At 40.1% G+C, this 14,109-nt stretch overlaps 1 protein-coding gene across 1 annotated transcript in view; it reads right to left on the reverse strand.

Annotated features, from left to right (window-relative positions):
* LOC103391523 (SH3 domain-binding protein 4) overlaps window positions 1-14,109 on the reverse strand; it is a 20,997-nt gene that overhangs the window by 5,087 nt on the left and 1,801 nt on the right. The window contains exons 2-3 of the mRNA XM_025063647.1: window positions 3,245-3,436; window positions 631-2,966 (exon numbers count right to left, since the gene is read on the reverse strand). Of these exons, the coding sequence (XP_024919415.1) occupies window positions 631-2,966; window positions 3,245-3,371 (2,463 nt within the window). The 5' untranslated portion in view covers window positions 3,372-3,436. The remainder of the gene's footprint in view (window positions 1-630; window positions 2,967-3,244; window positions 3,437-14,109) is intronic.

Genomic DNA, 14,109 nt, shown 5'->3' on the forward strand with positions numbered 1-14,109 from the left:
GTTAAAGTCCAAGTCGAGTTGCAAGTCTCTTTACATTTTGTCAAGTCGAGTCTAAAGTCATCAAATTGACGACTCGAGTCTGACTCGAGTCCAAGTCACGTGACTCGAGTCCACACCTCTGCAATGTGGTCAAAACAACACTGTATTGTTTGTTATCAAAGTGTTTTAAATTTGATGTAATCATCCATCCATCCATCCATTTTCATCCGCTTATCCGTTACCGGGTCGCGGGGGCAGCAGTCTCCACGACCACCACCCAAATCACATTGCACCGTACCAACCCCCAAACCTTCCTGCAGGTGGTGAGTCCACTGGAAGGTACCAACCTAACCCTAACCGGGATTCGATCTTGCCCAGGAGGTGAACCCTGGGGTTCCACACCAATGACAGAGAAATTGCCTCTGGGCCAAAGCACCACTTGATGTAATCATTACATGGTATATTAAGCGTTTCCATCTTTTCGACTGCCTTAAAAAATGACAACAACAAACATGATCAAACATCCAACAATCCCTAAGCTAAACTTCAAACCTGAAGCTCGAAGTCTTAAAACATAAAACATAAAACTTAAAAACTAAACCTCCAACCCGTACGACGTAGAGAAAAAGAAGCAATCAAACTGAAACTCACTGTGAGCAGCTCCTTCTGGAAGGACTTTCTGTCTTTGCTCTCCGTGTTGTTGCAGTCCTCCTTCAGCTTCTCCAGAACCGATGCCACCCTTTCAGGTTCACTGTCCAGCTCCGAGCGGCAGAAGTGGGTCAGCGGAAGATTGGTGTACCCCAAGGCATCAGCGAAGGCTCTCCAGTTCCCTATGTTCTCCATCAGCACTGTCCTTACTGACGCATAAATGTAGGTGAGGAACTTCGAAGGTTTCAGGATCTGATCCAGTAACACTGACGTTGTCAGCTCGGGTCCGGTGAAATAAATCGGCTTCACTTTTCCAACTACCAGCACGTTCTTAGTGTGGACCAGTCCCATTTTTCCTTGGTAGTATCCAATGTACCATTCCTTAGTCCACAGTTGTCCCTTTAGCCTGATTTTCTCCTCACTAATCAGAGCCACGTAGTCCCCTTTCTTGTACTCCAGCAGGTACTGTTTTTTGGTCTGACGTATCACAGTTTTGATTAATTTTCCAAACCTTAGGTTGTGAATCTTCCTGTCATGAAAGACTGGATATTTGGTGGCAACTGCCAGAGGAGATAGAATAATCTTTCCTATTTCCTTCTTCTTCAGAAAACGCCGCTGCAAGGATGTCTTCGGCGCGGTTTTAGCAGGCGGTGTCGGAGTCTGCACACAGAACTGTTCCAGAATAGAGTCCTGGTCGTCTTTGACCTGTATCCTCAAGGTGAAATCCGAGATGTCTTCAGGGTTCCGGGAGGCTATTTCATAGACTAGCCTGCTGACTTTACCGAGTTTGACCTGGAATCCACGGACAACCTTGGCCTGATCGCTGGCCTTCACCTCGTAGTTGGCCATGTTGGAGTAGACTCCAACTCTGAGGTCCTGAGGTCTGGATAGGACAAACTGGTGTTTGCCCCAGAGCTGAAGAGCTAGAGGAGGGATGGACTGGGCCTGTTTTCCAAACTCATTCACCATTAGCGTCTTTGGAGCACAATCGTGACCAAACAGGGCCACCACTGTCTTAAAAGACGGGTGAATATGTTTGGGGCCGTACACCCCAAAAGTGATTTTCTTAAGCACGAGATCCCAAACCGTGGAGCCTGGAGATACCAACTGGGACTGTGCTACAACACACACATACATGCAAGGTTCCAGGTTGTCCAGACACACCTGGACCATATCTCCGTACATGTAGACCTGAGGAATAGGTGTGTACGGACCCTCTTTACAGTCACTTCGGACGCATAGAATCCGCGTGGATACTCTATTTTCCTTCTTCACCACCACCGACACCTTCGTTTCCAGGGTGATCGTGGTTTTGGTCTCCATGTTGCTCAGTTTGATCTCCACCACAGGGCTGACGGTGGTGCAGCGGTCGTTGTTCAGTTCGAGGGGTGGGTCGAGAACGGCTTTGATGGAGATTTGCTGGGTGTCTCCGGGACCTACGTGGCCCTCGGGTATATGGATGCTGATGTTGGTGTCTGGAAGCTGGACTGCACCCCCTGAACTGTCCAGCTGACAGACAATGCTGGTTTCTACAGGCTGGGTTTGGCCCCAGCCTGGGTTTTGACCAAGCATATCCAGGTCATGACAGGACCTAGCCAATTTCCTATGGGTCAGCCAAGCTGTTCGGAAGTCTTCTCTGCTCTGGAACTGCTCTGGAGCCGGTGCTTTCAGGTTCCCAAAACCACCAGAGAAGGCCTGAGGGTCGACAGACTGTGACTGCAAGATGGTTAACTCTGACAGACTGTAGGAACGTTTGCTCCTAAAAAACGGGTTGTCTCGTCGAGATGTTTGCGTCACACCCACAGTGGGACTAAGAAGGTCCAGGTTAAAACATCTGTCCTCGGCAGAACTTAATGCAGATGGAGTTGACGTGTCAAACAGGAGCAGGTCCACGGACTTCTCATTGCTGTTCTGGTCTAGTGAACTTTGAGAACCTCCATTTAGGAAAGGGTTATTGGAGTTGCACGTCACAGCAAAGGGATTCCGGTTTTGGAAGGTTGATGGTTTTAAAATCACACCTGACCATTCTCCTACCAGGTCCATTTCTTTGGCTGACTCCTCGTTTCCATCTTCGATGGTGTCAATCATTCCGCTGTCGCTAAAGGATGAGTCCCTAAAACCGATGGGCTGGACGTAGGCAGCGGGAATGTAGCCCATCTCTGTGTTGTTGTGAGCATACCACCACTCCGTTCCTGAAGAGTCTAGAACATAGAGGTGGTCTCCTTTGGAGAATTTCAAAGTGGTGAAGCTGGATGGACTGTAGTCCTTAATGGCGACCACCTCTCTGGCTGATCTGAAGGATTCAGTGGAGTCCAGACGTAAGGCACTGGGAGAAAGTGCTAGAAGAAAAAAAAAAGAAGAGTGAGTCGAGGGTTAATTCAAGGTCCTTCAGTCTGGTTAATATGCAGCATATACAGTTTTTCCATAGAACTGTAAAGTCTTTCCATTGTTTCTATTGTGTCTTTATCTCTGTCTCTGCGTTGCTGAAACTCAACAATTTCCCCAGTGCGGTACGAATAAAATTTGATTTGATGTAATCTAATCTAATCTAATCTAAAAAGAACCTGTAGATTCTGACCTTTGACATTGTTGAGTGTGGGAACCTGTAGGTTCTGACCTTTGACATTGTTGAGTGTGGCCTCCGAGACTCCTTCACTGAGATCAATTAGCGTGCCTTCAGACCTGCAACGAGGAAGGGAAACATTGTTGTTGGTTGTGGTGGAGCGGATTCGGTGGGCCGCCATGTTTTAGACCATAAACCAGGATTTTTTTTTGAGTTCTAGACGTCAGTCTTCATCTCCCATTGTCTCTGAAACAGACAAGAAGAAAAGTTAAAAAAAAAAATTAGGGATGTACAGATGCATTGGATGGACATTGGTATCAGCTGATGTTCCACCAACGGCTTATGGTGATTTATAAATATATTAGCATCTAAGCAGTCAGAGATATTGCAGCGTTCTTCGGCACAAAATGGCACAAAAAAACAACAAAACAACTACTAACATTCACCGCGGATCACTCTAAAAACTAAATTTGAGTGCCTACCTTTCTCCAAGCAAACCATTGGACCCACATGATTGACAGGTTTCTCACCTAATTAGGGTGCGCTCATGCTAGGGCCAGTTGCCTTGTGCTACACTAAAGTGCCAAACTTCTCCAAATGATGTTATTCATTCATATTATCATTATACATCATTATTCTTCCCTGCAATGCCCATGTTTCCCCAACAGATGGCCAAAAGCATTTTAGCAGTCTAGCCTTTATGCGTGACTTTTACATGTCATTTATCTTAGTGTATCTGAATGCTCCATCTATCTGCTCCTGACCCGGCCCCCTGTCAAATTTTAGGACCCATTGGGAGGGGGCGGGGGGGGCAAGAGAATAAACTTGAATTAGCAACAGCACCAGTAGTCAAGGAATAATGTTCTTCTAGTTCCTTCTTTGGTCCACCACCCACCCAGGTCTAACTGTGGGTGGTCTTAATGACCCTGAGGAACCTGTGCTGTCCAACAAATGTGCAGCGACAGCGGCGTCTCTCAACACACGGACATTGAGGGGGAAAAAAAAAGACAAAACAGAGTGACATGAAGATCACTACGTGTTGCCTGGCAACAAGATGTCTTGGGGAAACTCGGGCTCCTCCTACTGACTTTTCAACCGGAGCACACATCTACGGTGTTTTCTAACTGTATAATCAACGTGTCCAAGTGTCAACTCAGGGGCTTCACCGCTCGGAGCTGCGATTCCACAAACTTTTCTTTAGGGCCACCAAACTCCCAGTCATATGTGGGTGGAATTTGAGAACAGGAAGTAGCTGAGTAGGAAATGCCTTTGTGATGAGAGTCAGCAGATCCACAGAGTTTCCTCCTGCATTGTTCGGGTCTCGCTAACAACCACAGAGATGTTTAACAGAAAACAAATGCTGATAAATTTAGCCAGAAAAAAAGACATGAAAAATGACACGGTATCAGACCAAAGGCACATCCACTTTAGAAGTTTAGAAATAGTCTTATCATACAGTAGCTAACTTAAACAAAAAGATTTAATGATAATTTGTACCAGAGAGAGTACAAGTAACTATATATCTTTACGTTACAGAAATAAAGCCCAGGACCAATAATTTACTAAACACTACAGGAAATAAATCCTGGTTCTATGACTCTTTTACAACATTTACCATGAGATGTGTTCTTCAAATATATGACATAAAATCGAATGAAGTGGATAGAACTGAGCCAAGTCAGAGGAGTTTCCATGGAAAAAAACACACAAAAACCGGTACGGAACTCGTATACTGGTCCTATTTGTTTATACTGGTACTATTTGTTTATGCCAAAACTAGTACTGGGCTATTGTAGGGACTAAAAAGAATACAAACGAAAAAGAAAAAGTTTAGAACTTTTTTATGTTAGGACTGTTTTATAGTCTGTGAACAGATCTTGCTCCAGAAGTATCGAAGCTCGCATGTTTGTAATTAGTAGGAAAAGTGTTTATTTTACTTCAACTGACATTTTGTAAAAACCCTTCTTCGTTAAACCCTGCCCTTGTGGACCCAAAGTAAACAAAAACTAGATGAACAACAATACGGTTCCCCTTGAAGGGCCAGTTGTAACTGCAAGACTATATTAGGTGTCCTTAGGTGACAGAAGGGCGCCTATGAAATAAAATGTACTATTATTATTATTATAGATGTATCTACTCCATAACATATTAATAAATGTTTCTGCAATTGATTATTATTCATTCAAGTTACAAATATTGTTCATTCCATGTAAAATGAAAAACAAAAAAAAAAAAACTTCTGCTTCTGTGGGCCATACTAAATGACTTGAAGGGCACGTGATTTAGGGTACCGTAATAAATTCATATAAGAGACATCTGCAGGCATTTACAGCCGCTCATGTTCAACACCAGACCTGGAGTATTTATGCGTGTGTTTACTGTGAGTCTACGCTGCGGGTAATATCCAACCGCGCCCTTCTTTTTCAGTATCTTCACGATGCGTGCGTGCGAGCGTGCGTCCGACTGTTTGTTGTGTACAGCGAGGTTTGTCTCGTCCCAAAGGTTTTGTTGATGTCACTCTTTAAAAGACTCGCAGAGTCGTATTCTTAACGTCATATAAAATAACTTCAGTACAATTTTAATAGACTTTTCCTAAATATGTTTTTTACGAATTTTTACGGGTTTACCTTTTTTTAAAAAAAAAAAAAAAAAATCCTATGACTCTGTTGGCAGCTGTTTCTCTTCATTTTATCGTCCTCATCCGGTGCTTACGCTTCTAAAGCTGAGGCCTCAATGTGTACATATTTGCAGCTGATAAACACTCAGAGACTCAGATCTTCCAAAGCTGAAACTCACACAGGTGCCAGAAACCAGGGGGAAAAAAAAAGAAATGCAGGGATAATGTGAGAGGAATGTCGGGAATGTTGACTCTGATGGAATTAGCTATTATTGCAGTGACCATGACAGAAAAAAAGAAACAGAAAAAAAACAAAAAAAAACGGCCTCACTAAAGAGGTCAAAGGTCAGAAGTTCAAAACTCACGTGATTTTAGATTTAGATTACACCACATTTTAGAGATTTTTGCAATTTTTTAAAATGGTCCGTATTTTCCCGGACTATAAGGCACAATTTTTTTCCATCTAAGTTTGCGACTTGTACATTAAAATATATAATTTCACATGTTTGTTATTTTATCACTGACAGCCGCTAGAGGGCACTCTAGGCCTGTGTACCGGTATCTGCTACTCCTGTGCCACTAAAAATGTACATGTTCGTTATTTTCACACTGACAGCCACTAGAGGGCACTCTAGCTGGCTGGTGAGACTTATACTCCGGAGCGACTTGTCGTCCGGAAAATACGGTATTTATCACCTAGGACTTTAACTCACCGTTTAAGTGAATTAACAGTTTCCTTAAGGTGCGACAAAATTAGTCAAAAAAAATTTGAAGGTTTTGCTTAGGTCTCAGCTAATGCAGATGGAAAGGGGACGATGGGGGGTGTGAGGGATCAACTGTACATGAGTATCAGTGACACCAGGGGATGCAGGTGAAGGAGGAGGAGGAGTTGGTGGGAGGAGATCCATGCTCAACTGGAAATCACGTGTTTACAACCACAATAGAATCCATTCATGTCCGGATAAAAAGCTAATACCTTGTCAGTGCAAAGAAAATGTGTACAAGAAAACTGAAAAAAACCTTTTTCCAACAAATTTACTACAGACACTTTTAAAGAGACTTTTAGTTACTTTGTGGAAATTGTATGTAGTTTTTCTGGCCTTCTTTAGGGAATACATTAGACTCAATTTGAAAAGAATAATTCTAGAAAGCTAATTTAAGGCACATTTAGCATGGTCCTGTGGTCAAGTTGAAGCAAATATTGAAATGGAATTTGAATTTATTTTTAAAATTCAATTAATGTGTAGCTATTACTAATAAAAAAAAATGTTTGTATTGCACACTGATAATTTGTCTGGGTCAATGTAACCTTTTAGTAGTTTTTAGCGATCCATCCATGTTCTATTGTTTATCTAAGGTCAAGCCGCAGGGACAGCAGCTTTAGTAGAAAAATTCAGACTTCCCCCTCTGCTATCACTTTGGCTCTGGGGGAATCCCCAAGCGTTCCCAGGCCAGCTAAGAGGCATTCATAAATTTTTAACCATTAAGCAATAATGTTTCGGATAGTGAAACTTCCCTGAGTCTCCCACATACTGACAGCCAATCTGTAATAATCGTGATTTCAATTCACATTATTCATTTATTCGTGATTATAATTTTGGCTATAATCGCGCAGCCCTAAAAAAAAGCATTTGGGAAAATACCGGATATATTTGCAAAAAGCGGTGTAAAATGTATTTATAAATGTATTGAGAATATGTTTTTTTCTGGTTACGTTATTTTCGATTCGAGTTCTAATCACAAAAAAAAAAAACAATAAATCGAAAAAGCGATACATTTAAAAAATAAAACTAAGACTGAGCATCTGGATCGCCTCCTCCACACTTACTGCTCCAATCCTTAGCTGTATAAATTCTACATAAAAAAGCCCACACTGCACCCAAAGCTGTGAGTCGTTTTTGTCCCGAGACGTACACTTCAAATTTTGTGGTTTTTTGTTTTGTTTTTTTTCCCCCATTGTCACAATTTATCTTTTTTCTGTACTCAGAATGTAGTGTTGCAAGTAAAACAAGATATGACTGGCAGTGAGGAGTGGAATGGGAATATCATCAGACATCTTTTTTTGGTAAAGAGTGGGTGTTTACAATTCAAATCCCTGTTCAAAAAACAAGTCATCATACATTATATCGACCAGGCCTTAAAACTAGTTTATAAATACCATGAATATTGTTGTGTGGTACTGGGTGTGTCACTAAAAGGCCTCCAAACACTGTTCACGTTGAGCGTAACAAGTTTTATCTTGCGCACGTTGTGGTTAGTCATCAAAACATAAAAAAAAAAAATCCAAACCAAAAGGAACAGTTATATTTCCACAATCATTTTTAAAAGAAAGTTGTCGTTGGCTACAACGTATATAAAAACATTTTTAAAAAATGTGATCAATTTGATCAGGTTATTTGGTATCGGGCCACAGTGATGTTCTTAAAGAATCCAGTCATATCCATTTTGATTTTTACAGTCTGACAATGTTTCAAAACAATCGGTCATTCAAACTCCGATACTAACAGAATAGAGTCTAGAAGATGTTTTATTCTGAAAGTTTAATGCTCCTTCAATGATGGCAAGGGAATACCTTAGAAATACCTTAAAAAATCCTACAAAAAAGTTCGGGGTCCGCTGCTATAGTGTCTACTGGATGGATTAGAGGCACAGTCAAATTCTGGACAGTGTGTTTGGGATATGTGTGGTAAGTTCTTCACAATTCTAATTCTTAAATATCAGTAATCTATGACGAATGAATCAGATATCAGGTATGATCAGAAAATCTTACCTTAGCAACCACAAACCTTGACTAATATAGTTTTGAAGTGAAACGCCCTGTTTTGTTATTTTGTGTTGACAAATTGTTCTTTGTATGTGGTTCAATATTTCTATTTTGCTTGAAGTTAATATTTGCAATTTTTTTTTTTGTATTCGATTTATTCAAGAAAAAGGGTGTTAGCAATCCGTCAGATTGCTAACATTTGCCACTCTGTGGCCAAGCTTTAAAAGGTACCTATTAAAGATTCTATGGCTATTTGCACTTTGTTTAAACAACTGACTACACACAGAAAGTCGTTCCAGTTCTAGTGCAAACAAAGCCACGGGCTACGCACCGTGCCCTAAATGCCTTTATAATTTGATGAGACAGACACGTCTCTCTTTGAATTTTTTTTTACTGAACAAAATGAGTGGGTTTTTTTTTTAAATCAATTAATACCTGAAAAGTTGATGCTTTTGAGTTCACAAGAATAATCAATTTTTAGTTTGCCCACTTTCTTCACTTACTCAAAGGTGGAGAAAGTAAAGTATTGTATAAGGATATTTGGAAAACAATACTACAAAAATTCAGGTTTCACGTGTGCTGTTTCAGTTTGAAAAATACACACTCGAAAACCGTTGTCATCTCTTCGTCGCACTTATAATAAAAGTGAGTGGATACTTTTTTTTTTCTCTTCAAAGAACAACTTCTATTGTTGATTAAAATTGTAAGTATACTAAATGTATTGTAAAGTAATGTAATGTTACAATTATTTATAAGTAGAGCAATGGCAACCTCACGGCAGCAATTGTGCGATTGCATTTGTAATTTTTCTTTTTTCAAATTGTACAGTATTTTTGCTAATATTGAACAATTTCTCTACAATATTTTCGCTAATTTTTTTGTTGACTTTTACTAGGACTCGTTACCCTAGGACAGGTGAAAAACAAATCCATCACTGCTCAGACGCAGTTTGAACACAGGACGTCTCGGAGGAAACAGGGAGTCCCAGGAATGTTAACAAAAGGCTGTGTTTTTTTTGTTTTTTTTACTCTATTGACCATTGTTTTCTCTAACAAAGTTCTAGAGAAAACACTCTAAACATCCTGACTCCACGACCAGGTTTGATGTTTGACATCTGATCTTACCAATGAACAGTATAATAAAAAAAAAACCTTAACCATATTAGTCAACATATGGTCCTCTTTTTTTCGAGAATTGGTAAAACTGCAAAAGTTGACTCCTCCATGTGGACCCTAGCCTAGGTCTCGATTTTGAATGTTCGCAGATGTCTACAAGCATCAGCATAACAGCTCAGAACCCAAGTCCGCAATTTGCTTAAAAATATATCTAACACCAAAGTCTACACAGCTAAAATCAGAACTCCCAGGCGCACAAGCAAGCCTCCATTACTCGGTTGAGATATACGTTATTTCGTGACTTCATTGTTAAAAATGATGCAAACTATTATCAGAAGGCAGCAATAGACCAGCAGCTCCTGCATCTACTTGAGCTAAAATCACAGATTTTCTCTATGGGCTTTTGTATAGGAGAGTGAGTGGTCTACAAACATCAGTTTCCTGTTACGAATAGTCTCCTGACAGTGAGATAAAAAGTGAAAAGAGGAGGACGTTGCTTGAAGATGTAATCAGTGGTTGGTTATGTTAAAGTAATACCGTATTTGTTTTCTTCCATCTCTAATTGTTTGTAAATACCAGGGTCGTCCTGACACCATTTAAAAAAAAAAAAAAAACCCCGATAAGTATGAGTAAGTATAAGATGCAATTAACCGGGGGGAAAAAAATAGTGTTAAATAGGTGACACAACTACGGTAAGGGACATGAAATATGGAAAGGCTTAAAGCCAATTTTGTTATATTTTAATTTACAGAAGGATTATTAAAAAAAAAAAAAAATCCGTACTAAGCAAAGTCTTTAACTGGAAACTGTTGTGTCAAAATATATATATAAATGATATAAATATTAAAGATACATTGAATTACCCTTTCTACATAGTAACCACAGCCAGCTGAAAGCAGAAAGTGAGCAGAGCTTACAGTGTATTTCCATTCAAATATTAATACCGTTTTTTTTTTCCGGACTATAACTCGCACCTTTTCTTTCATCATCATCCTTTGGCTGGGTATCGCGACTTATACTCAGGTGCGACTCATATATTAAAAATATACAATCTCGCTGATGTTTGTTATTTTCACACTGGGAGCCGCTAGAGGGCGCTCTAGGCTTGTTTACCAGTGTCTGCCCCTCCTGTACCACTAGAAAATTTACACGTTTGTTATTTTCACACTGTCGGCCACTAGAGGGCACTTTAGCTGGCTGGTACTTATGGGACTTATTCTCCCGAGCTACTTATAGTGCGGAAAATACAATACTCATCTGCAGTAAACCAAAGTTAGTTCCACTTTAACAGTATAGTGCGATTCGTGTTTCGATAAACAAATCAACAGATGAAATAGCTTTTGTCGTAACAGAACAATTGTTACAGTAAGTCTTTGTTCAAATTCCGGGAAAACTGCTAACATTGTTGATCTACTTAAATAAACCGCCTGAGGACAATGAGACACTGAACCGTAGGAGGAAATTCACTGGCTGAGCGGAGCGCAGCTGGTTGTGGTGAAACGCTGTTACAAAGCATCGTGTCGGTGGATTTTGAACATTTATGACTACTGACTAAGTATTCGAATGAAAGTATCGGGACAAACACAAGTAGCAGTATTGGCATCAGTGCATCCTCGTGATGTTTATTGTGAATGCACTGATGCCAATACTAGCCAATACTGCAGTCTGTGGCTGCAGTGACTGACTGAATATAAGAGGATTGTGTTGTTAAACACCATGGCAACAGGAAAACGAGCAAGACAGAAAGGGGGGGACATACATGTATGTAAATGCACAGACACACACACACACACACACACTCTCTCTCTGAAGTGAAAGTTAAATATTTCAACACAGAGACTGTGTCCAACACTGATTGAGGACATGTATACTTAAGTCCACATACTATACATTTCACTGACTGACCACCGCAAGATCAAAGTCCAAAAAAACTGGGGGGGAAAAAAATGACTATGTATCTATAGTCATGTCCAACGACATAAGAAGAAAACGAGAAAGCATCCACGTGTACAAAGTGTCCACGGTATCCACCCACGATCCCTAAGAGAGACACATGCAAAAAAAGGCACATCACCGCTTCACACCCCGTTAAGAGAGCACACATATTCAACATGGACAGTTGTCCAACTTGCCTATTTTAGGAGATAAATACCTGTCTCCGCAAACGTATCCACAGACGTGTTTCACGTGTCCAAATGTAAAAAAAAAAAAAATCGATGTCCCTGTACATCACCAGATGCATGACTACAGGGAGAGACAGGATGGAAACAGTTTCAACAAAAAGTGCTGGTGCCCAGAGAAACAATGTCCAACAGAGCCACAGAGAGAGAGAGAGAGAGAGAGAGAAAAAACACGTTCAACAGACAGAGCAAGAAAGAGGGAGAGGTAACTGCAAACATGTCCAAACATAGACAGAGGAGACAGCAGTAGTTAGTGTTTCTCTCTCTCTCTCTTTATCCATCTTACTCGCTCTGTGGACATGTCTCCTCTCTAAAGCTATATGGACATACCTCTTATCTCTACCTGCCTGTGGACACGTTTCCTCTCTCTCGTTCTCCCTCTTTTTGGACATGTCTCCTCTTTTCCTCTACCTCCCTATGGACATGTTTCCTCTCTCTACTTCTCCCTATCTGTGTACATGTCTCCTCTCCTAAAAAAAAAAGCAGCAGCGGGAAAAGTTGCTGCTTTTTTTTCTTTTTTTTTTTTTTTTTTTTTTTTTCGTCTTCAGGGTAAGAGTCGTCGACAGCTGCTGAGACTCTCACACTTTATCGACATCGTTAGCGGAGCCGGAGGACGAACAGACACAGGAGGAGCAACAGCACGGAAGGAGTAACGGTAGGAGTAAGAGCAGAATTTCTTACCCGCAGGATCTCCTCACCTCTTCTCCTCCTCGTTCTCGTGTGACTCCCGCAGAAGAGCAGTGGAGCTGCTGCTGCTGACGTCAGCAGAGGGAGGAGGGGCCTGAGGGACTCTCATCTTTAGGCCACGTGACCACTCTTGACACATACACAAACACACTGTATGCAAATAAAGCCGCTTCAGACGTGAATACAATGTATATATGTATACAGTCAAACGAACGATGTATTGAACACAACATTATGAAGTACGTTTGTCGAGCGCAATAATATTGATATTGTTTCTAAAATATTAACGAACTACGTACTACAACTACTACGTAAAAGTATCTTTCCGCTCAACGTGCAAAGAATTATACTAAAATAGGATGTAGAACGTAAGAAAATGACGTAAAACGTTTGACATGTATGGTGCGGGTTACTAAAACTTTCAACACTAAAAACATAACACTAAAAATGTATAATATAAATATATATTATTAGTGAATATTATTAAATAGCAGCGATAAAATAGTTATAACAATACAATAGTAATAATGATAATGGAGGTGGACAGTTGTCCCAACATAATGACTCAATACAAATAAAACCACACCGTACGTCACCAGGTACATGACTGTAGAGAGAGAATGGGTGGAAGCAGTTTCAACAAAAAGTACACACGTTTCAACACTGGAAACGTACATAATGTACATATACATAATTTATAAAATAAATGGTGTATGTGTATCGTTATCATTTCTAGGGATGTCCTTTAATATTGGCCAACTATTATATTATTTTTACCGATTTTAGCAAATGTAGGTAATATCGGAAATGATTGTTAGTGTTTTTTTTTTCCAAAAAATATTTTTTTCCAAAAAATAATAACGCAATGCCTGTGTTTCGCCCAATAGTGTGACTTGAATGTGAAAGTAATGTGAAAAGAAAATCTGCCGCAAACGGTTGCATACCATACCATACCATAGAGATAATATGGTACACTTAGTGTACGTACATACAAATATATACATATATATAACAATGGTTAACAATGGTATAATTGAAATATAATAATATACACGGCAACAATAATTACCTACGTTTTTTTTTTTACTGTTGTTTTGGTGCTGTATGCAGGGAACTCCCGAGGGATTCATAAAGTGCTATCTAGCAGTATCTGTTCCACCCACGTCCACAAGGGGGAGAATCAGCAGAATCAAACAAGATAAAAACATTTTTTTTGCACTTGCAGCTAACTTCAGCAGATCCTACTGTGTAAAGACTAAACATTCTGACACAGCATAGGTTCAAACATTGTGTCTCTGATTTTAAACAGTAGCCTTTTGTTTGTTTGTTTGTTTTTTTTCTTTGGTTTGATTCAGCGTACAATCTTGATGAGTCATGTTTCAGTAAGTGAAAAAAGAAGTGGAGCTGCTCATAAAAAACAGCCACACAAGCACACGGTGACCAGGTTTTATCATGACGCCTGATTTTTAACCATGGACTTCTCAGTTTTTCTTATATTATTCTTACATTGTTGTTTCTTATATTATTTGTAGAAAATACAAAACTACCTCTTTTTT

Source organism: Cynoglossus semilaevis, chromosome 16 (assembly GCF_000523025.1).
Source record: "Cynoglossus semilaevis isolate Cse_v1.0 chromosome 16, Cse_v1.0, whole genome shotgun sequence".
NCBI lineage: Eukaryota > Metazoa > Chordata > Actinopteri > Pleuronectiformes > Cynoglossidae > Cynoglossus > Cynoglossus semilaevis.